This window comes from Macrobrachium nipponense, chromosome 33 (genome assembly GCF_015104395.2).
Source record: "Macrobrachium nipponense isolate FS-2020 chromosome 33, ASM1510439v2, whole genome shotgun sequence".
Taxonomy (NCBI): domain Eukaryota; kingdom Metazoa; phylum Arthropoda; class Malacostraca; order Decapoda; family Palaemonidae; genus Macrobrachium; species Macrobrachium nipponense.
This window is the reverse complement of record NC_087219.1, coordinates 41,309,422-41,333,240: the sequence shown is the minus strand read 5'-3', so window position 1 is coordinate 41,333,240 and position 23,819 is coordinate 41,309,422. Positions and strand designations below refer to the sequence as shown.

The 23,819-nt window shown below is 34.2% G+C and overlaps 2 protein-coding genes across 3 annotated transcripts in view; one reads left to right on the top strand and one right to left on the bottom strand.

The window, feature by feature from the left end:
* LOC135203115 (zinc finger and SCAN domain-containing protein 2-like) overlaps positions 1 to 8,700 on the top strand; it is a 157,302-nt gene extending 148,602 nt beyond the window's left edge. For both annotated transcript variants that reach the window (XM_064232748.1, XM_064232749.1), the window contains exon 19: positions 5,982 to 8,700. In XM_064232748.1, the coding sequence (XP_064088818.1) occupies positions 5,982 to 6,161 (180 nt within the window). In that variant the 3' untranslated portion in view covers positions 6,162 to 8,700. The remainder of the gene's footprint in view (positions 1 to 5,981) is intronic.
* Positions 8,701 to 16,191: 7,491 nt separating this feature from the next.
* LOC135203114 (B-cell CLL/lymphoma 6 member B protein-like) overlaps positions 16,192 to 23,819 on the bottom strand; it is a 10,455-nt gene continuing 2,827 nt past the window's right edge. The window contains 5 exon segments of the mRNA XM_064232747.1: positions 16,192 to 17,946; positions 18,728 to 18,827; positions 19,154 to 19,310; positions 19,313 to 19,687; positions 20,598 to 20,689. Of these exon segments, the coding sequence (XP_064088817.1) occupies positions 16,828 to 17,946; positions 18,728 to 18,827; positions 19,154 to 19,310; positions 19,313 to 19,687; positions 20,598 to 20,689 (1,843 nt within the window). The 3' untranslated portion in view covers positions 16,192 to 16,827.

The window sequence follows — 23,819 nt, the reverse complement described above, 5'->3', positions numbered from 1 at the left end:
GAGAGTTAGAATGGGTGTGGGCAAACAATTCCCATAGTGACCCTTCATTTTATTGTTTTCTTGGTTTTCTTTTATGGCCACATACCAGTAACGTCACAAATATGCGCAGTAACGCTGAGGCGGTCTGACCTGGTATTCTTTAGACCTTGGTTTTACCATTGTTCTAAGATATGTTTTCAAGTTTGTTTATGATTTCATTCTCATATGCTTTAATTTCGAGATATTTCATATGAGAATTTGAAATACATTAACAAACAGGCAGCATTTTAATTCATTTCTCCTCTAAGTAAGAAATGGCAGAAATGTAGAAATTAAGACGATTTGGATGATAGCAGTTATTCTTTTGCAAAATATTTCAGAATAACATCCCTTTCTATAATAAAGCAATAATCTTTATGTTGGTGACTTCTACCCTAAACTAGGGTAACCATCAATTAGTTGAGATCTCTTGCTTACAATACATACATATATATTGTAAATAGTATTCATGATTCATGGGCACATTTAATAAACTGCTGCCAGGACAGCAAAAAACTTAGGCTTATGTTCATAATAGACAAATGCTATTTCGAGGATTCAAAAGGAACGAAAAAGTCATCCTAAGAATATTAGCCTGCCTTGGTTGTTTTCTCTTCACAAAGTGAAATAGAACTGCTTGTCGCACATACGGGAAACTTTCCTCAACAACGATGTAGGTAATGTAAGGACCGGTAGACTTCTTCTGGCGCTCCTCAAATTCATTCTTTTGAGCCTACAGTTTATTTGAACCGTCATAGAATAAATGACTGCTAATATTGAATTTTAGGATCACCTATCAACACCAAATTATCTCATGAATTTCCCATAGGGGAAAATAATTGAAAAGGGATTTGGAGTAAAAAAAAAAAAAAAAATGAAAACAGGAAACTTCAATTTCCCATAGGGGAAAATAATTGAAAAGGGATTTAGAGTAAAAAATACTGAAAACAGGAAATGTCAGTGTTGGAAAATTTAATTTGTAAGGCAAAAGTTGTCTCAAAAAGTTGCAGAAAAATATGAGAGAGAGAGAGATGGCTTATTTCACAATGAACGATAAAAGTCCATGAAACGTTTTCTTAACCCTTGAACGCCAGTTGGACGTATTAAACGTCGGCGAAAATTGTCTGTCGGGTGCCGAATCGACGTATGGTACATCGACGAAAAAAGGATTTTTTTTTAAATTAGTGGAAAAATAGTTATAGGCCTCCTAGGCGAAAACTTTTGAATCGTGCGCCTTTGGGGATGCTGGGAGCTCATGGATCGAGCTGTCGTTTTGTTTACAATCGTTACCCAGGTGCGCAAGCGCGAATTTCTTTCTTCTCACACTAAAAAGCATCAGCGACACATCTCAGAAATTATTTCGTCACTTTGATATAATTTTTGCACCATTTTATATTAGCTGTTACATAGAGTATTATATATGAAAGTGTGCGCAATTTCATATAGAATACAACAAAAAAACTCATGGTTGTAGTTTTTATCAGTTTTTAAATATTTTTATATAAATAACGATGTGCCAAAATTTCAACCTTTGGTCAAATTTGACTCTACTGAAATGGTCAAAAAATGCAATTGTAAGCTAAAAACTTATATTTTAGTAATATTCAATCATTTACCTTCATTTTGCAACAAATTGGTTGTTGCTAGCACAATATTTCGATTTATGGTGAATTTATGAAAAAACTTTTTCCTTACATCCGCGCAGTAACTCTTCCGTAAAAATCAAAAATTTTTTTGTCCGATTGTCGTAATGTTTGCACCATTTTAAATTAGATATTACATAAAGTTTTATATATGGAAATGTGCACAATTTCATGGAGAATACAACTAAAAACAGCCCATGGTTGTAGCTTTCATATAGATAACGATATGTGCCAAAATATCAACCTTTGGTCAAACTTTGACTCGACCGACCGTAATATTCAATCATTTACCTTCATTTTGCAACAAGTTGGAAGTCTCTAGCACAATATTTCAATTTATGGTGAATTTTAGAAAAAAACTTTTTCCTATGCACGGTAACTGCCGAAAAAATTATATTTTTTTGTCCGATTGTCGTAATGTTTGCACAGTTTTATAATAGCTGTTACATAAATTTTTATATATGAAAATGTGCGAAATTTCATGCAGAATATAACAAAAAACAACCCATGGTTGTAGCTTTTATTAGTTTTGAAATATTTTCATATAAATAACGGTAAGTGCCAAAATATCAACCTTCGGTCAACTTTGACTCAACTGAAATGGTCGAAAACTGCAATTGTAAGCTACAACACTTACAGTCTAGTAATATTCAATCAATTACCTTCATTTTGCAACAAACGGGAAGTCTCTAGCATAATATTTCAATTTATGGTGAATTTATGAAGAAAAAAATTTTCCTTACATCCGCACGGTAACTCTTCTGAAAAAAATAAAAAAAATTTTCATCCGATTGTCGTAATGTTTGCACCATTTTAAATTAGCCGTTACATAAAGTTTAATTATGAAAATGTGCACAATTTCATGTAGAATACAACCAAAAATGACCCATGGTTGTAGCTTTTATCAGTTTTGAAATATTTTCATATAAATAATGATAAATAGAAAAAATTCGACCTTCAGTCAACTTAAAACTCGACCGAAATGGTCAAAAATTGCAATTGTATGCTACAAAACTTACAGTCTAGTAATATTCAATCAATTATCTTCATTTTGCAACAAACAGGAAGTCTCTAGCACAATATTGCGATTTATGGTGAATTTTTGAAAACAACTTTTTTTTACGACCGCGCGTTACGAATTCATGCATCATATTGTGATAATATTTTCTCTGTGTTGCTTTGATTGTTTTACAATTTGTTATATACCAAAATCATCACAAGTTAGTGTACAATACAACGAAAAAATAATTAACTCATTAGCTTTAACCGTTTTGCTCACAGCGCGATTTGTATAGAATTATATATGAAATTTTTTTTGCGCTGTCATATATTCCAATATTTATATTTGATGATATTTTTTTTCATTTATAATGGTTGCATACTAAACTTCAGGCAATGACAAAAAAAGGAGAATAAAATGAACTCATAATCTTGAAAATTAAGCGTACTGTGATTTTAAAAAAAAAACTTTTTTTCCGCTTTGGTGCTCACTCGCGAACGCCGCCGGCATACGGGAGACACTTTAGGAAATACTGGCTCGGCGTTTAAGGGTTAATGGGCAAACAACATTCATATTTATGGGTGAAAATAGAATACAGTGAAAGACATCATAGGTTTAAGCAAAGTGTCTAAGGCAAACCCGTATTATTCATTCAAAGTGAATAGTATAACTATTGCCAAGGTAGTTTCCCAATTCTTAGTGGACATGAAAGAGTCTGACGGACCAAGAGGAAAGGAAGTTTTGTCTGGGACTGCACTATCACACTGTACATGCTAACTGACTGCAAGAGGATCAAGAAAGATTTTTCTCCAACCTCCAGGAGACTGAAGGTTAGAGAACTGACTTGGGTACTTTGGATAATATGAGACCTTCCGTCTCCTGTTACCTGAAGCACACATGGTTAGTTTTTCTACTGTAGTAGGTCCAGCCATATCACGGTTCAGAGTACGTAGATGAGGACTGAGCCTTTGTTGTTTCCTTATTCTACATATTTTCCTATTTCATATTGATCTCTCAGCTAATGTACAGTTCATAGGTGCAGCCAGGAAAAAGTTTAGTGATTGACCGCATGTTGGTTTTAGTGAAGAGTGAGTTGGACAGCATCCCAAACTACCTGTAGAACTGGAATACATAATGTGATCAAGCAAAGGATTATTATGTCCAACCTTAGAGCACTGTGGGTGAGATATATATTCATGCAGATCTCTTAGAGTTGTTATTAATTGGGAAATATACTATAGTTGAATTATTTCTTTACTGGTAGGCCCCCTCTAGTTGGTGTTTGTACAGTTCAACTAGTTGATCTAACTTAGTAGAGGTATGTTTTTCAATCCCACCCAGATACAGGTCAACCATAGCTCTACTCATCCATATGCACTTTAACTGTTTAGTACAGTTTAGTAGATATACCCAGTTGTTGAGAAATATGCAATAGAGGGCAAAATGTGGGTAAGGGAGGTGCAAATGACTTATTATGGCATTACTGTATAACCTCCAAAATCATGGAAGCTTTTGAAGTTATGGAATTGCTATGAAAGACATAGCCCAAGATAGTATATTCACCCAGCCCATGATGTGTCATAATATTGATAGATTAAATCATAACAAGGATGAGGGTGAATGACTAGGATCACTCCCAACCTGTAGTATGCACCAACTGCCATGATAGGTTCCAGCAAGTAAACATCAAAAGATTTATGGGTCACATCACTTAAGTAAGATCCTACAGAAGTATTCTGGCAACACCAAGCAAGCTTGAAGATAGCTGAGAGTTCCAGGTTATACTACTTGGCTATGTGCCAAAAATTTTATAATCTAATCTAATCTAATCCAGGTTATACTAAACCAAGAAGAAGGACAAGGAGAACAATTGAACCTTGGGCCTTGAGCCTTGTCTTTGAGTTGCAAGAAGTGCCCCTGAGAAATTTATAAATAACCTTGGAAATAACCTGCTGATGACAACAGGAAATAGTTCATAGAGTGCCAATTCACATGGAGAAACACATGAGAAGGAGAAGGCTGGAAGAATTCTGTCTATTTTAAGTACAACTCAGGATTTTCATTGGACACAAAAGACTATCTTTGGGATAATAGGAGGGCAGGGCTTTTACTAGAAGGCCAAGTCATGGGTAGAGAATCCAGGGCAAACAAAAGACCCACCACAAATTAACTGCTAGAATGAAGATTTGCCTGCAAAGGCATGGAGCTTGCTGACACACTTGGAGGAGGAAAAGCCTAGTAAAGCTCCAAACTGGAGGTTTAAGAGTAGTGTATGGAAGACATTAGGCAAAATGTTGAAACAATGAGGAAATGTTTATCATTTCCCAAGTGTTATCCATACTGCCACAACAATTTTAGCTAAGTGATTCAGCAACTACAGTGCTGTACTGTACTCAGAAGGTAGGATTGATGAAAATAGAGTAGCATTATCTGTATAAAAGCTCATTTTTAAGGTCAAACCACATCATGTTTGTACATGATATAAAAAATAGTTTGTCAAAAACACTACCCCAAAGAACACCAGTTACAAATTACATTCATGTATTTGGGAATTCTTCTGTGTTGTTAGCAACACTACAGAAATGTGAAACCTGAGAAACCAGGTGGTGCATGCAGTTCTACTGCCACCCCTCCCCTGTCAGTAAGACAAAAGACTGCAGTGTCTGGGATATTGAAAGACCACAGATTAGGATTTATGTGAGTGATCAGACTTGTGGTGATTCATAGTCCATGTTAGACCTGAAGGGGTGTAGTGCCATCAGTGCACCTCATATGATGCACTGTAGGCATTACTTAAAGTTCTTTGCAGTGTTCCTTTGGCCCTGGCTGCAACCCCTTTCATTACTTTTACTGAACCCTCGTTCATAGTCTCTTTCTTCCTTCGTACTTTTCACCCTCTCCTAACAATTGTTTCATAGTGCAACTGCAAGGTTTTCCTTCTGTTACACCTCTCAAACCTTTTTACTTCAATTTTTATTTCAGCACTGACTGACTTCATGGTTCCCAGTGCTTGGCCTTTGGCCTAAATTCTATATTCTATTCTATGATCTATGTTAGAGCTTTATTAAATCCTTCCTGTTAAACAATGCTTCATTTAATAACATATTGTACATCATGTTTGTGACTATTTTATATCTAAAGAATCTAGAACTGGTAAGGTGTTTCACTCTTGATATTGTTGTCTTAATGATATTGGAATCATGAGAATATATTCATTGAATTAGTTTTATCCTTTGTAGATGCAAACAATTTTGTATTGGATAATTGAGTGCTCTTATATAATATGAAATATTAAGTAAAGGATGCTACATATCTTACAGTCTGAAAGTAACCCAGATGTTGGTGCCTTGGGGAGCAGCGCACTAGAAATAGCCTTGAAAGATGGACAGCCTCTCAGCTTAGTCATCCCTGAAGGAGAAGATCCATCCCTCTATGTACATAGAGCGCTTGAATCGGCAGTCATATCTCAACACCAGAAAGTTACAGCGCACAGTGACTGATTTGTTTGGTCTGCTCAAGATAATAACTTCATCCTTCCATTCCTTTCTATAATGCAAATTTTGTTGTGATAAAACTATTTGGTTAGGGTAATTTAATCATATTTTAGGAATTATCCTGACTGTAGTGATACTATATGCAGTATTGCAGATGTGAATGAATTAAGTACTCTGTTGTGTGTTATTGTAATTTTTCAGCCTTAGATTTCTTCTATCCATTTGTATTATAGTCTTCCATAGTTTATTTATTTGTCACTCAGGAATATTTTTAGAAGAATTCATAAGATTCATGTTTTAATATTCAACTCTCTTTATCTTTTGTAACAGAGAGCAAATGTTACTCTGTATTTTCGTTTTTTACTTGAAGATCTTAGTTGATGTAATTATGTATTGTCTTCTTAAATTTATTATTAAAAATAAGTTAACAGTTCCTACATAAGCTGTGTGATTGGATACATGAAGAAGCCAGTGTCTATTTTGGCATGCAGTACAACTGAATCATCCAAAATGTTCCCTAACCTTGGATTCTTGAATTAGACAGTATGTAAACTTGGCAACATCAGAATTCTACACACAATACCGGTAGGTTGATTCCGTGACAATGTTTACAATTTCGATTTCAAACCAGTGGTCTGATTAAACAATGGTAATAATTTCTCATTAAAATCTGTTACCAGTAGGGTCTTATGCTATTGAATTATTTAAAAAATGCAACCAAAAGCATTAAAAATGAAAAAGCAGACTGTTCCATGATCAATCAACTTTACATGAGTGCAGACAATTCAATCATTGATGATGGTTAGATTACCATACTGCCATGTAAGAGGTAGCCTACTATGATAACATAGTAACCATAAGAATTCAAATGATACTGTTAATAGGTTGATTCAAAGGATTGTAGATACAGTTCATTCACCTATAACTCAGGTATTTGAGGTCAGATTATAGCCAGACAATTTTTGTATCCTCCCGTTTGTACCAATGGCAATTTCTGTGAGGATTTAAAGCAAAAATGTGATACACCATTAGATAAGCATTTGACACAAGGATACGTAAGCAGAGAAGCAATACTGCATAACTAAAAAGACCCCTTCTTTGGCTGGGATACATTGCTTTAGCGTACCAATATTAACATTCTTTTAATGTTTATATTAACATTCTTGTTAATATATACATGTACGTGTTGAATTACTGTACGTACTGTAATGTGAAAGGCATAAGCTAAAAATTTCCAGTGAAAAGTTGGATCACTTATCATTTTTGCACTGTCCAGTAATATCATTCCTAAGTTCCCAAATGTTCCTTTGCATGCTGTAGTTCTAATTTGAAACAATTAAATGTAAAATAACTGGAATAATTTCTAGCCTCATCTTGGGACTTTCAAGGTGTTTGCTCCATGCCCTGTGGTATATTGCACAAGAAAAAAATCTTACTCTTGGTAAGAGTAAAAAGGTACTAAATTCTCATGCTTGTCTTCCATTATCTATACATTACCCTTTTGAAGATCAGTATCCAACACATAATTGCTATAAATTAATAATTCCAATAAGGGCATCCATTAACGTGACCAAGAGAGACATGCAACATTACACAAATTTAATGTATAAATACAGAAATTTTCTCTTCTCTAAACAATAAATGTAGAGAGATGTTAAAGTGAAATTTTAAAAAAATGATTGTTAACTGACTGAACTTGAAGTTTTTGGGTTGGGGATATGAGGTGAGGCTAAATGTGAGACATATTACTCCTTGATTTGGTCTCATATATCAAACATCAATCATAATTGTTTTTTATTAAAAACTGATCAATCTGGAAATTTTCAAAATTTCTTTTCATCAAACTAATAAAAGAAGCTTCTTAAAATTTTTCCTTATGTAAGCATAAAATGTTTTGATTAAAATGCTGTGTATTAATAAAAGAAAAGGACAGTGCATATTATAAGTTAAATGAAACACTGACCTTGACGTTTGGAGCAATGTTTTTTACAATCCAACATTTTCAGCTATATCATGAGAGTGGGACTTTAGCATAATTGCTATCTGTTTTCATCTTTCCATGGTTGAGTGAAGCTTTGATGGCTTTCCGTGGCTGAATAAAGCTTGATGGATCTAGAATAAAATGGTGAGGGATGCAAACTTAAGCACAGTACATACTGTATTGTTAAGGTAAAATTGCTTAACCACATATCTGCTAAATCGAGTAAACCACCAGTGTTGCCATGTTTTCAAAATTACTTCTGAAGAATTGGTTAATGCACTGTTTCCATAGAGATCGCACTTCTAATTGATGAATATTTTTCATACATTTCACTTCAGTTCACACTTCTTGTTTTCCATTTAACCATACTATTGTTTCTTCATATTCAGTTGCATTATATATATGTTGTATATTTTTTATTCCTGACGAATAAGCTAATTTGCATTTGTTCATTAGACTTTGAGTGGATTTTCCAATGGCAAAGATGCTGATATTGTAATATTTTGATGTAATATATATATATACTTTGTAAAAAATATGAACTCATTAAATTAGGGAAATTGTTTGAGTATATGTTATGCCTTGCTCCAGGGTAATTATCAATATACATGTGATCATCACAAATGTAAATTGTACCCGCATGTAAGTCTAACTATCACACCATTACCATTTTTGGACAGGCTTTATAGATTACCAGTAGCTTGTTTAGTTATATGTGCTTCATGCGACGAGGATTCACTACACTCACTCATATTCTGCTGGTCTTTGGTCTTCCTAACTCATGCTTATTTCACTGATGTCATGTACTTTACAATCTCTGAATGCTATGGTTTTGATTGAAAGTTTATTTTCTAAAAAAAAAATTTCTTGAACTGTATCTGGTATTATTCTTGTCTCCTTGAGATTACCAAGCATATTGTCTCTTCTATGGACCATGTTCAGTATTACTTTTCATGTATTTCCTTTAGTGTAACATAATATTCTAGGATTTAAAAAGGCATATGTAAAATACCGTCCGGGACAGTGAACAATTAGGATCTTTACTGTACAGTATCTTAATGTCCCCCAGCTGTTTTTTTGTCAGTTCCATTTGATCACATCCCAAATAGCTGTTGAACTTTACCATGTCAAATTTTCATCAGCTAGGAAGACCAAAGACTAGTAGAATATGAGTGAGTGTAGTGAATCCTTGTTGTATGAAGCACACAACTAAACAAGTCAATGGTAATCTCAAAAGCCTGTCCAAAAACTTTTGAAAAACAGATAATTTGGAGAATCCCCATGAATGTTTAGAAATGGGAATCTGGGATGGTGTCAAGTATTGTACAGTACACTAATTTATATTTTATGCAGAATAATGATAATAGATTAGTTTCTGGATTTTTTAACAGTCTTTCACTGGTATGTGTTATAAATTTGAAAATTACTCTGTGATAGGGTTTTCCCTGCTACACTTATTACTGTACATATGCAGAATCCAAGAAACATTCACCTCTCAGAGTCCAATGATTATCCAGATTATTATTGTTACAGTCAAACCTTGGATTTCGTATACCCTGGTTTTCATAGACTTTTCCTTATGAAATTTTGACTCAGGTTTCATACGTCCTCGGATTTCGTACACCTGGAAAGGCCCGGTACTGAGCACCCGAACATAGCATCCTGTGTTCTCTCGTGACTCATTCTGCTATTGTGTTAATTGGTTTTTGTACTTTTTGTGGTTTTTTTATGCCTTTTTCTCTGAGTGTAATTGCTAAATAAGCCATCATGAGGTCAAAGAAAGTTCCAAGTGCCAGCCCTTCTGTAATAAAAAGGCAAGAAATATTATAGTATTTAAGAGAGAACTCATAGCAAAGTGTTGGAGGATGTTACATGCTGATCTCAGTGAGAAAATGCCTACAACAAGTGCTGCTGTTAGTGAATTTAAGGCCAGCAGAGGCTGGTTTGAAAAATTCAGAAAGCAAACAGGTATACATAATGTGTCTGCTTTAGTGATTAAGGACATGTTTGCTAAGTGGAGTGATGTAAAAAATGTTGTGAGAATTATCGTCCCAACAAAGATGTAGAAATCCGTGTCTCTGACATCGTTAATGATAATCCCGTGTTTCACTTTAGGCAAATTTTAAAGAACGCCAAAAACAAGGGTCTCAGGACAGTTTGTTGTGCAACAGGGGTCCAGCGACACTCAAGCTTGACCTAGTACCAGTAAAAATCGAAGAGGGGTAAGTAACCCCAGATAGTGCACGAAAAAACAAGAAGTAACCCCAGATAGGCCCTTGATACTTGAAGTCCTTCTGGAGGGGGATTCCCCTTCCAAACAATGACCTCTCCATCTCCCATATGCTAACAAGTCTTTGACGAGGGTAAGAATGATGTTAAATGTTCATACATCCATTTCATTAGTCATTTATATATTTATTTCTCATTGTTTTCTGTATGTAAAACTGTTTATTTTCTATAAAATGTATTTTTTAAAAATATTTTTTGGTGTTTGGAACGTATTAATTGCATTTACAATATTCCGCATGGGAATTGTTTCAGGTTTTGTAAATTTCGGACTTCATGAGACGCTTTGGAATGGATTATGTGCAAAAAACAAGGTTCCACTGTATTATTATTAAAAATAATTGCTGTTTCAAAAGCAATTAGCTCATAGTCTTCTCTGTTTTTATTATATTCTCATCTTAAAGTAGATTGTTTAACCCTTAAACGCCGACTGGACGTATTTTACGTCAACATTTTTTGTCTCGGGTGCCGTCTGGATGTATTTTACGCCGACATACAAAAGTTTTTTAAAAATTCGCGGAAAAATACTTTTAGGCCTACCAGCCAAAAACTCTAGAATCACGCGCCTTGGGGGATGCTGGGAGTTCACGGATCAAGGTGTTGTTTTGTTTACAATCGTTACGCAGGCGCGCAAGCGCGAATTTCTTTCTTGCCGCACTAAAAAGTATCTGTGACACATCTCGGAAATTATTTCGTCACTTTGACATAATTTTTGTACCATTTTAAATTAGCCGTTGCATAGAGTATTATATATGAAAATGTGTGCATTTTTATGTAGAATAAAAAAAAAAAAATACTCATGATTGTAGCTTTTATCAGTTTTGAGATATTTTCATATAAATAACAATAAGTGCCAAAATTTCAACCTTCGGTCAACTTTGACTCTACCGAAATGGTCGAAAAACGCAATTGTAAGCTAAAACGCTTATATTTTATTAATATTCAATCATTTACCTTAATTTTGCAACTAATTGGAAGTCTCTAGCACAATATTTCAATTTATGGTGAATTTATGAAAAAACCTTTTCCTTACGTCCGCGCGATAACTCTTCCGAAAAAAATCATACATGCGATTGTGGTAATGTTTGCACCATTTTAAAATTAGCCGTTACATAAAGTTTTATATATTGAAATGTGCACAATTTCATGCACAATACAACTAAAAACAACCCATGGTTGTAGCTTTTATCAATTTTGAAATATTTTCATATAAAAAATGATGTGACAAATTTTCAACCTTCGGTCAACTTTGACTCTACCGAAATAGTCGAAAAACGCAATTGTAAGCTAAAACGCTTATATTCTAGTAATATTCAATCATTTACCTTCATTTTGCTACAAATTGGAAGTCTAGCACAATATTACGATTTATGGTGAATTTATGAAAAGAATAACATTTTCTTTACGTCCGCGCGCGGTATAACTCTTCCGAAAAAATCATACGTGCGATTGTGGTAATGTTTGCACCATTTTAAATTAGCCGTTACATAAAGTTTTATATATGAAAATGTGTGCAATTTCATGTAGAATACAACAAAAAATAATTGAAGGTTGTAGCTTTTCTCATTTTTGAAATATTTGCATATAAATCACGATAAGTAGAAAAAAAAACATGTTCGGTCAACTTTGACTCTACCGAAATGGTCGAAAAACGCAATTGTAAGCTAAAACTCTTACAGTCTAGTAATATTCAGTCATTTATCTTCATCTTGAAACAAATTCGAAGTCTCTAGCACAATATTTAGATTTATGGTGAATTTAAAAAACAAAAACTTTCCTTCCCTCCGCGCGCGGATTCTCCGCCACAAATCTCCGAAATGCGTACGTCCCATTCTCGGAATATTTGCTCCGTTTCATATTAGGCATTTCATAGAGTTTTATATATGAAAATGTGCACAATTTCATGTAGAATAAAACTAAAAATATTTGAAGGTTGTAGTTTTTCTAATTTCCAAAATAATTGCATATAAAAAAAATATATAAAAAAATTCGACATTCGGTCAACTTTAACTCATCAGATATGGTCGAAAACTGCAATTGTAAGCTAATACTCTTACAGTATAGTAATATTCAATCATTTGTCTTCATTTTGAAAGAAATTGGAAGTCTCTAGGACAATATTTAGATTTATGGTGAATTTTTGAAAAAAAATATTTGTTTATGTCTGCGCGTTACGAATTCATGCATTATTTTGTGATAATATTTTCTCTGTGTTGCTTTTATCGTTTTACAATGTGTTATATACCAAAATGATCGCAATTTAGTGTACATTACAACGAAAAAAAAGTAAATTGTTACCTTTAACCGTTTTGCGCACAGCGCGATTTGAATACAATTATATATGAAATTTCGTTTTAGCGCTATCATATACTGTATCGCATTATTTATAGTATATGATAATGATAATTTTTTTCATTTCTGATGGTTGCATACTAAACTTCAGCCAATAACGAAAAAAGGAGCCAAAAATGAACTCTTAATCTTGAAAACTAAGCGCGCTGTGATTTTTTGAAAAAAATATTTTTTCCGCTTCTGCGCTCACTCCGAAACACCTCCGGCACACGGGAGACAATTTTTATTTTACCGCTTCGGCGTTTAAGGGTTAATAAATTTCCAAAGAACAAGAAAAGATCTTTAGTTGTTATTTTACTCCTGCCCTTCAATGCACACACAGATGGTCATCTAATGTTAGAATATTATTATTATGATTATTCAGAAAATGAATCCTCTTTACTTGAAATTCAAGTTTCCAAAGAATAATGTGTTCATGAGCAAGAAGTAATAGGAGGGAAAGGGAAATACGTGGATGAGATTAAAAGGTTGACAGGTATTTTTAGCCTTCCTGCTATAAATACCTAGCTTTTAATTTCTTACATTCTCTCATTAGATGACCCCTGCATGTGCGTCAAAGAGTAAAATAAAAAAAACAAGCAAAATATCTTTTCACAACCTTTAGACATTTATTGTCCCCTCCAACTGCAGACAAAAAGAATATAAGAAGAATAAAGACCTTCTACAAGCTAAATGCTGTTGAAAAAAAGCAAATGTTTTTAATAACACTGACCTGAAAAAGGTTCCTTCTTCCCAGTTGTTATTATTATTATTATGTTCAAGTTATCCAGAGCACTGTAATGCTCTCACTTTTGCTGGGGTCATTATTCTTGTGAATGGTAACATATCTTTTTTTCGTCATGTAACGAGGTTCTTTCCTTTTGCTACTTTTCGTGGTAGTATACGTTTTAATTCAGGTATAATATCTGCACTGAACAAGATGTAGTACACGGTTTTTCCAAAATGTAACATTTAGCGCAGTTTGTGAATCTCAAGAACCTTCAGAAGTAGTCATCTTTTTAACCTATATCCTGATGTTGGCATTGACCAGAGAAATTGCCAAAATTAAGGCATTACTTTTAGTGGACAACATTAAGATTCAGCAAACCACAACTTGGTACAATGTTAGTGATGAAAAACCAATTTGCTACAGTAAAGCATAACCTTACTTGCTGCACTACCTTACAGGGAAAAGGATCTCCAGTATGTACCATGAATTTTAAGGTAAGGAAAATGAGTTTAAAGTTTCAAATATCTAGCTTTTTCATTTTCTTATGTGTAGGATTTCCCCCCATAAATTACTCTGTGGTTTATGAGTTATGGAAGCATCGAGAGATTTAAGATAACCATAAAATATAGGTCAGTCTTGACAAGGAAGTACTAAACTCCATATTCAGCTGTATAAAATGAGTGAATTTTCAATTTGCCATTTGGGACACTTTAGTACAAGGTTCTTTGTTTGTATGGAGTTTTTACGTTGCATGGAACCAGTGGTTATTCAGCAACGGGATCAATGGCTTTACATGACTTCCAAACCACGTCGAGAGGGAACTTCTATCACCAGAAATACACACCTCTGATGCCTCAATGGCATGCCCTCAAGAATCAAACTCACGGCCACCAAGGTGGCAGGCCAACACCAAGCTCACCACACCACTGAGGGGATCCATGAGGTTCTTTATGAATACAAGTAATGTATGTTTCATAGTTTTTAAAAAAACTATTTTACTAGCAAATTGTTATATTTTTCTATTTAGTATTCATTTGTTCTGTAGTTGCAGTCATTCTTAGATTCTTTAAGTTCCCCTTCTTGGTGATTAAACATTAACTGTCTTAAATATAGGAAAGTATTAAATTGTTGAGGCAATTATCTTAAATATAGGAAAACATTACTCTGTTGCTTCAGTACTGAAAGTGTATTATTTTTTTTTGTGTGAAGTACTTTTCAATGAAAGCATTTAACTATATGTAGTATCTGTGTACCAATGATATTGTTTCAGGTATTGCAAGTACTGTTGAGATGATTGTACTTTTTACAAGAGGATGTGCTGAGGGTATTTATATAAATGAAAAGGTACAGTATACAATACATTATGCAAGTTCATGAGAAATTTTAATCACGCTACATCCAACTTGTAGGGGAAGTCTCTTTGAATAAACCTTGCCAAGTCAAGGGCCAACTGAACTTGTGTTTGTGGCACTCATTATTTTATCCACAAATTTTATTTTTTAAAGGTAGGTATGTGCACAGATATTTTAATTTGAGAAGGTAATTCATAAATATGAAAGTTAACAATCCCCACAATTACGTGTTCGTTTGTTATATAATAATACTGTGTAAAGCCTCTACCACCATATCAACAACAATGTTGATACACTGTTCACTAATTTATGCATTGTTCTCATTAATAGGTAAAAGTAACACTAGTCCCAACCTCTGATTGCAGTGGAAGTTGTATAGAAAAAGAAACTGCAAGAAATTAGCTTCTATTAAAATTTTGAAATTTAGATAGCTTGACCATCAACATTTCAGGATGAGCTGCATATGAAGTTTTACCAGGTAAGCACAGTACTTTTGATCCACTCTTTGTTCTCTTTAAAAGGTAAAGTATTTTATTGAGGGTCCATGGTCTTTGACCAATGATCTCAAAAGTAATAATTATATGTTAACTACCAGCAAAAGCTTGACTTTCAATTAATTCACATATATACTATCAGTTTTGGGTTCTGTAAATCATCTTGTACTTTAGATATGAAAGAGTTTGACAATATAAAGCATAATCTTCTGTGGGCGACAATAGATGTTCTATGCTGCACACACTGATCATGAAAAAACCAGGCTTTATAAGTTCAGTGCACCACGAACATTTCTTCCAATGCCCAATTGTGTTTTGAGAAGAACCTGCCTGTTATTTTTCAGCCTAGTACAGGTACATAATTGGTATATCGTTCATTTCCAGTCTAGTGCAGGTAATTTGTATTCCTTTGATTTATACCTTAAGGTTTGGGTTTAAAAATGTTAAAAATTACAAATTTTTTATAAATTTGTATTTTTCATAACTAACAAACCTTCAGTCTTAACATTACGATAAATAACTTAGCACCAGCTGGAAACCGGTTAAGTTGAAAAATTGTGTACACAAGGGACTATTGGCATCTGTTGATTTTCAGAGGTTACTTAAATCAGAATAATGTTCATAGTACAGTAAATTACACTATAACATTTGCAATACGTTGACCATAAGCTGTGTATGCCTTACAGCTTCTGCAATAGTTTATCCACATAATTCAAGTATGCTGTCCATAATTTACAAGTGTGAGTTTTAGGTCAAGATGTACTGAAAGCCAGAAAATTATATTGCTCCTGAATGTTTAGGATGCAAATCGCTTGTACTGCAGAGCCCTTATACTAACATCCTGGAGGTAAAACAAAACATAATAGCTTATACTGTATATTAATACTTTTTCATTGGATAAATGATTTTTTGCACTTTCAATAATTCTAAATTGCTGTCATGTAAGAAAGACTACAAACCTACACACATTGGGATTCTTAAAAGCATTTAAACAGTCAATTTACATTAGTTTTATAAGAAAATAAATGCTAAAAAAAATAATAAAATACCATCATAAAACTACATCTAAAAACTAACACAGCACCCCTAACTAACAATAACAGATTTAATGCTTAGAGATCAACCTTTGCTCACTGGGATGAATTATATATTTTTTTGGGAAAAATTTGTTTGATTTAGGAACTGCTAACCTTGAAAATTTTCAATTTTCATTCAGCTAGATATATAATATTGATTTAGCATTAGACTCACAATGACTTAACTGTCAAATTTTAGGTTTTGGAGTAATAATGAAATTATTTGTCAAAATTTGCTTAGCAATTACATAATTTTTTTAACTCATTGCATAGCTCTACTTTCACGCTAATATTGGTTACATTAATGTACAAAAAATAGTTACCTACACCACTGGGATTAGGTACTGTACAACCAAAGCCATAACATACATTTTTTTTTCTTTTTCTTTTTTTTTTTTTTGTACGACTTATGACAAATGCAGCTATTGGCTTGGCCGGGGGTGAGATGAACCTGCCTGCGAATGTGGATTGTATTGTCTTGGGTCTGGAGGAGGCATCATATATGAGGTTGCTGGGAAAATAGAATGGGGATATGGAATTAAGTTGGCCATTGCCATTTGTGGAGTTGGGACCATGTTCGGGGATATTTGTGGCTGTGAATGGGATGGAACTCTCTCATTTGATTGATCACCTGATGAGTGTTGTGGCACATTGTGTGGAGACTTCTGGGCAGATGACTCCTCTGAACTGCTGTGACCTGGGAAAGAGTGATGGTTTTGTCTGTTCTGTTCCTGGCTGCCTTGGTATCTACCTTGTTCTGATCCTCCACACCTATTGTTTCTTTGATCCTGTTCATTTCTTTCTTGACCGACCCTGTCTTGAACCATATTTCTCTCCTGGGTCACACTATCCATGCTTAGTCTTCTGTCTTGGCCTACTCTTTCAAGTCCCATCCCTCTGTTCTGCTCCATTATATCTTGTACTATTTCTCTACTTCCCTCGCCATGCTGTTCCCTATTCAAGTTAAGATTACCGGGAATCAGGTCATCGCGTTCCTCTTTAACAAGCCGCTTAGCTTGCTGTAAAACAATTCTAGGATCAGGCACATCTTTATGGCACTTCATGTGAGAAATAAGTGTTGCCATCTCTCTAAAATGTTTTCTACATTCAGGATGCGGGCATGCGTAAGGCTTGTCTCCCAAATGGGTTCTAAAGTGCTGGTCAAGGATGGCTTTTTGCCGGAATTGTTTCCCACATTCCATACATGCATACGGCTTTTCTCCGGTGTGAATACGTAAGTGCTGATTTAATATTGTTCTCTGTCTAAAAGTTTTATCACAAAATGCACATTCGTAAGGTTTTTCTCCAGTGTGAATACGAAGGTGCTGCTGAAGGTGAGTTGGTTGCCGAAATAACTTTCCACAGTCTGGACACACATAGGGTCGATCACTACTGTGCGTTCTTTCATGCTGCACAAGCCCTCCTTTCAACTTGAATGACTTTCCACACAAATTGCACTTGAAAGGCTTGCTTTCTTCATCATCTGCATCATCAGAGTGATTCATGGGAGGATGGGTTATTGGGATCATTGTTGGTAAACCCTGTAATCAAGTGTGAGGTATAAATATATTAAATTTTGATGTATAAAATAGGTTTGCTTCAATAAACTATCTCTTTTAGAAAATTATATTTCCAAGGGTGATTGTACTCTTGATAAAATATTTTTACTAATTCATACAAATATCAATCTTTAAATTATCAATCTCCATTTGAAAAATGCACTAACCCTTTCGTGATATAAACCTGAATTGAAATTTCACACAAAGACTAAACTATTGAACCATACAAGTCTTGAAATCAGTCAAAAACATGGTCCACAAGCACAACACCTTTTAAAAACAAATTAAAAACCATTTCATGAATACAAATCTGAAGTATCCCATCTCTTCTTTCCAAAGGATTAATTAAAGATACACCTTAAGCATATTTTAAAGAAAAAATTTTTGCAAAGAAGATATTGTAAGATTCTTTCCTAAAATTAAGATCAACGCTTTGTAAACTGAAATGGCCACTCAGCAAGTAATCAGGATAAGGATACTGATGATCCATGCCACAGAACTTGTTGCGCAAAACATGGAATTTTACTTTAAAAACCTGCATAAAGATAATGCTCTAACTAAAGTTATAACACTTCTGAAACATGCAATTTAAGTCAATCTAACATAAAATGTTTAAATTCCAACATATCATGCATAAAAGAAACACTATTTTTGCTCACCATCCATACCTCTGGGCTTGAAAAATATTCCAGACAGAAACAATAAAGACATAAAATGTAAAAATAAAAGACACCCAAGTTAAGGTTCTGAAATCTTTACATACCGTAGCTGTTGTCCAGTTTTTCCTTGGCCTTCCTCTGGACTGATATGAATACATAACGGGGCCTGCAAGCTGTTCAGGAGGAGGGTATTTCCCAGATATCCTGAAATATTCATGCACACTATTAGGATTGTAGTTTTTCTTCTAGTTTGGTAGAGATAAATATATCCTCACTTTATTCAAAGTGCTGAGCGCTAATGAAGTACTACTGTACTTAAATACAGTTTATCAGGCAATGCAAGCGTACATTTTTAGATGAAGATCTTTACTTTCCAAAAGTATGATGGGTTACTACGTACAGCAAGTTCAACTTGAGATCATTCTTTTGGGTAAGATCAAATTCAAATGATGGTAGCATGAAAATTACAAACTCAGCACTCTGTTAATGAAGACGATGAACATCGAGTCCTTATGTTGCAGCGTACTCACTTTCTAGCCTTAAAATCCAGAGCGCTGGGTCCCGGAATTCCCAAAATCATTTCAGTTGGTGAGTCGAGGGCATGGACCTCTCCTTTAATTGCATCTGGTAAAATAGGCCGTTTCAAAGGAGGACTTTCAGATCGTTGGAAGCCCTGAGGCTGATAAGGTCACCGAGAGCCACGGATGATGTTGACGAGGAGGATGAAGAGGGACCGATAGACCCAGAGGAGGCAGACTGTGCATTAGAAGCTGATGTGATGGGGGATGATACAGAAGTTGGGGAGGATATGTGGCTTGTCTTTGATGCATCACTGCTTGGAGTTGTCGGAGCACTGGTAGTTGTGGGTGTTTTTACAACTGGGGAAAGATTTTGATATACAGAAGCCGAGTTAGAAGGTTGTGCTGAGTTTTGAGAATTTTGGGAAGTTGGGGTGTGTTGGGATGAGGTTGGAGAATGATGAGGAGGCAACATGTGAGGGGGGTAGGGACCTCCTCCAGTTGCTGGTGCCCATGGAGGAAGGTAGCTCATGTTACCACCAGGACCTGAAAATAGAAAACCATACATCATCCACACAATAATGTATATACAGTAGTATTCATGAACTGAAAGCATGTTTTCCCTCCAGTAAATAAAACCTTTTAGCATTACCCAGTACAAGAAAATGGGAAAAGTTGTTATTCTTTGCTTCTAATTAACATTCTCTGATGACATAGTACAGTACCTACATCCCTTCTCAAAACTAGATAAGATAAATACTTGTGCCTGTCTTAACATCTTTCAGCTACAGTATTAAGTTACATGCCTCAAGAAGCAATACTATATGCATATCTCATGTAATGCTTGCTCACGTTTCCATCTCAAATCATCACTTTCATCAATTTTGCTGTCGGCTGCTCTGGTCGTCAGGTCAGTGAAACTTACAATTCTATGAATAAAATCCCAAACTAAAAGGAAAAAGATATTGTATCTGCACAAAAAATAAGCAATCATAGCTTATATGTGATCTCTCTGCTATGCTAATATGCAGTGACTATAGTTACCCCAAACTTAAAATAATCCTACATATCCCTTGTATCTTTTCATGATTTTTCTTTATGATTCTACATACCTTTCAACTAATCCAAACCTGGATGTTGTTATATGACTTTATAACTAATGTACAATGAGCATGGATAAGATTCCAAAAGCCAAAGGAGAGAGAGGAGCTGATCTTAAATACAATCATCAGAGGGCTCTAAAACGATGCCTATGCCCAGTTATATAATAAAACAATCTCACTGGTAACTTCACCCAGATTTCCAGTCATACAAAATGGTAAGAAAAATACAATAACTTACTATAACAGAATGTGTAAGATATTTTAATCTACATAGGGACAAGTTAAATTTAAAAATGAGGATAATAAAATAAAGCAAAGTATGGGATGCAACTAATGTATTCAATTTTTCTAACCTTTATCAGATGAAATATAGCGGTGGCTTGCTAAGAATAAACTTTTTGCAAAGTATTTTTGATTTTTTTCCCAACTGGAACTCATTGTGATACTGAAACAGATAAGAATGAATTTGATAATAAAAAGTTTGTAACTTATCTAGAAAAGAAACTACAACAATTATGTACAAACTTAGAATATAAGGTTCTAATGTTGTACCAGTACTCTATGACTAGACAATAGCAAATTACTTGATTATTACTACAATAATAATATGGAATAATTTCAGAGACCCTACTTCAACACATGCTCAAGACAGCCAATGGGCTATTATGCTAATGATAACTATTGCTACTAATTAGCTTGAATTTTAAATTGTCAAAAATGGAATTATATCTTACCTATAACTAAAAAGTAAGCAAGTTTATTCTTAGCTATTTCTCTTTGGAGAATTTATTACACTATGAATCAGATTGGCTTGCCCCTTGTAACATTAAACTTTGTCTTATGCACCTTTCCCCAATTTAATAATTGTGCTTCATAAACACAATTATTATATGAGAAAATTAGCATATTTAAAAATAAGTACTACACGACTAAAGTTTAAAATTGCACCTAAAGTAAACTACCTATTTTTTAAATTATGCAGAGAAACATGGCAGTTAATGGAGAAAACATGAATACTTATAGCCATCAAGATTTACAATATACATATATACTATTCATATATGCACAATACTATCTGAATTATCTCCATGACATTAATGTTTTACCATATTTCCCTCTGGATTGTTCACCAAAACCCAAAATTTGGAAATAAACTACAATTTGCTAATGCAAGAAATATATTGTCCACCATAGTGATGAAACAAGTTTACATTATAAATTATATACACAACTACTGAGTAAACCTTTTTTTTTTTTTAAATCACTTTTACACTTGGCCCCTCTGGTATAGAAGGTCAGCAAATTTCAAGGAGGTGGTTTTTCTACATCAATGGATGATTTGCAAATTCAGAAAAGTGAGTTAATGCTTATTCCATTCCAAATTATGAGGCCTGAGAATTTTTTTTTTATCCATTTTTCACATATGGTCACATTACCCACAAAAATGAAAACTATCTTCTAAAGAGTCCTTAACAAAATGAAAATGAAAATCTATCGTAATGCTCCTGTCACTGAACATACTAAACTAGACTAATTTCAGACAAAATGGAAACAGATAAGTTTTGAAATTAATGTTAACCTGGTAAATTCAAACTGAAAAGAATAAATTATTAGGTGTGATACAGTGAGATACACTGCGTAAAACTACCTGGAAAAGGAAAATTGATTGTCCTTAGGAGAGTGTTATGCTAATGTACAGGGAGTTTTCACTTGCATGCTCCGATCCAAAAATATCAATAAGGTAATTGTGAAAACTAAACCGAAACCCTTAGGTTTGCAGCAAAGACTATTATCTCAAATCTTGATGACATTGACTGCAGCTGTATTTCATTGAAAAAAACTGTTTTGTAAACCTAGAAGTAGATATGTAACTTCCCTACTAAATGAGAGAAAAAACTCTATTTCAACAGTTCTTCAATATAGTATCAAATAACACATTCATCCTATGAATTTTATAACTTGAAAAACCAAATTAAAAAAAAAAATGGTTTGCACTGCAATCTTAGAAGTAGTACATAACTTTAAAAACCAAATTTCTAAAAATTGTTTGCACTGCATAAGGCATTAGGCAATCTTGGAGGGACATAAAACTTAACAGTGCATAGAATGAACTGGAATAATGCAAGATGATATGCATAAGTAAATAAATATTGAAAATTAAAAATATTTGTGTTGACTCCCAAAGGAAAGCTTTGTACTCAATCCTCTAATCTAGAGAGCTTCTTAGACAACACCTTGACATCATGAAACCCATTTAATATCTGAAAGTTATTTTAAAGATATAGAAACCATTCCAATGTTCTATATCTTTTGCAAACCTAACCAGAAACAGCTGATGAAAAATTTTCATCCATGTTTCTAATAAACATTTTACCCACACAGATGCACACAGCAGATTATAAAAACGTGAGCTATAAAGCATACAATGATACTGAAATTTCTTCCAAGATTACACTATGTCCCTTTTCTCTCTCCCCTTTTGTTCCTTTAGGCCTGATCTGGCAAGGATACCTGGCAGTGTTGTACTTACTAAGTCCACATCTTGAATAGCGGAGCATTTTCAAGGGCTATGTTTTGATGAAAGGAAAAGACATACGAGTTCTATGATCAGTGATAACCACAGCTATGTTACACTGATCTTAACACTTTGAATTATGGCAGGAATGGTCCAATTCGTGTATCTTATGGCACACTATGCAAAAGTATCTAACAACTTGTGCATATGCCTGATCTGTGGCCTTACCCTACACAAGCCATACAATACAGACGACTGCCTCCATGAAGACTTCAAACAAATGGAAGTGTGCCACTGCAACTTATTTTGCGATAACTGAAACATACTATGTAAAATAATACTATAGAACAGAAAAATGGTTTTTCTAAAGTGGTCACTTCTTCAACCATTTCCACAAATAGTCAGCCATGAATATACAAAAGACTTGAGAGTGACACACCTGATATGGCAAGTGAAAAATATACAAGAGGAATTTGAATTGTCATTGTTGGATATCCAACATAGGCAAAAGAAACACTACAAAACGAAGTCATACCAAGTAAGCAGGTCTGTCTGTATAAAAATAATGACTTTAAATTGTGAATGCTCCAAGACTGAGGCGTCACCAAGTGAGGAAGAACCATATATACTGTATAATGCATCCAGATGGTGTGTAAAATGCGACAGAGTTAAATAAGCGCAATTATGTAATACATATGACATATTTTTATAAAATGTGATGAATATCATATGCTTTACTGAAATGTGTTATATACTACAGGCAGTCCACGGGTTACGACGGGTTCGGCTGACGACGTTCCGAGGTTAAGGCGCTTTTAAATTATATTCATCAGAAATTATTTCCAGGGTTACGACGCCTACAACACTCATCTGGCAGACAAAATATGACACCAAAAATGCAAAATAAGCAATATTTGAAGGTTTGTTTGATGCAAAATACAATAAGAATGCAGTTTACAGTTTCGAATGCACCCAAAGCATTAAAAGTAAGGTTTTCTTAGGATTTTTGGTGGTGTTCCGGCTTACGACGATTTTCGGGTTACAACGCATCTCAAGAACA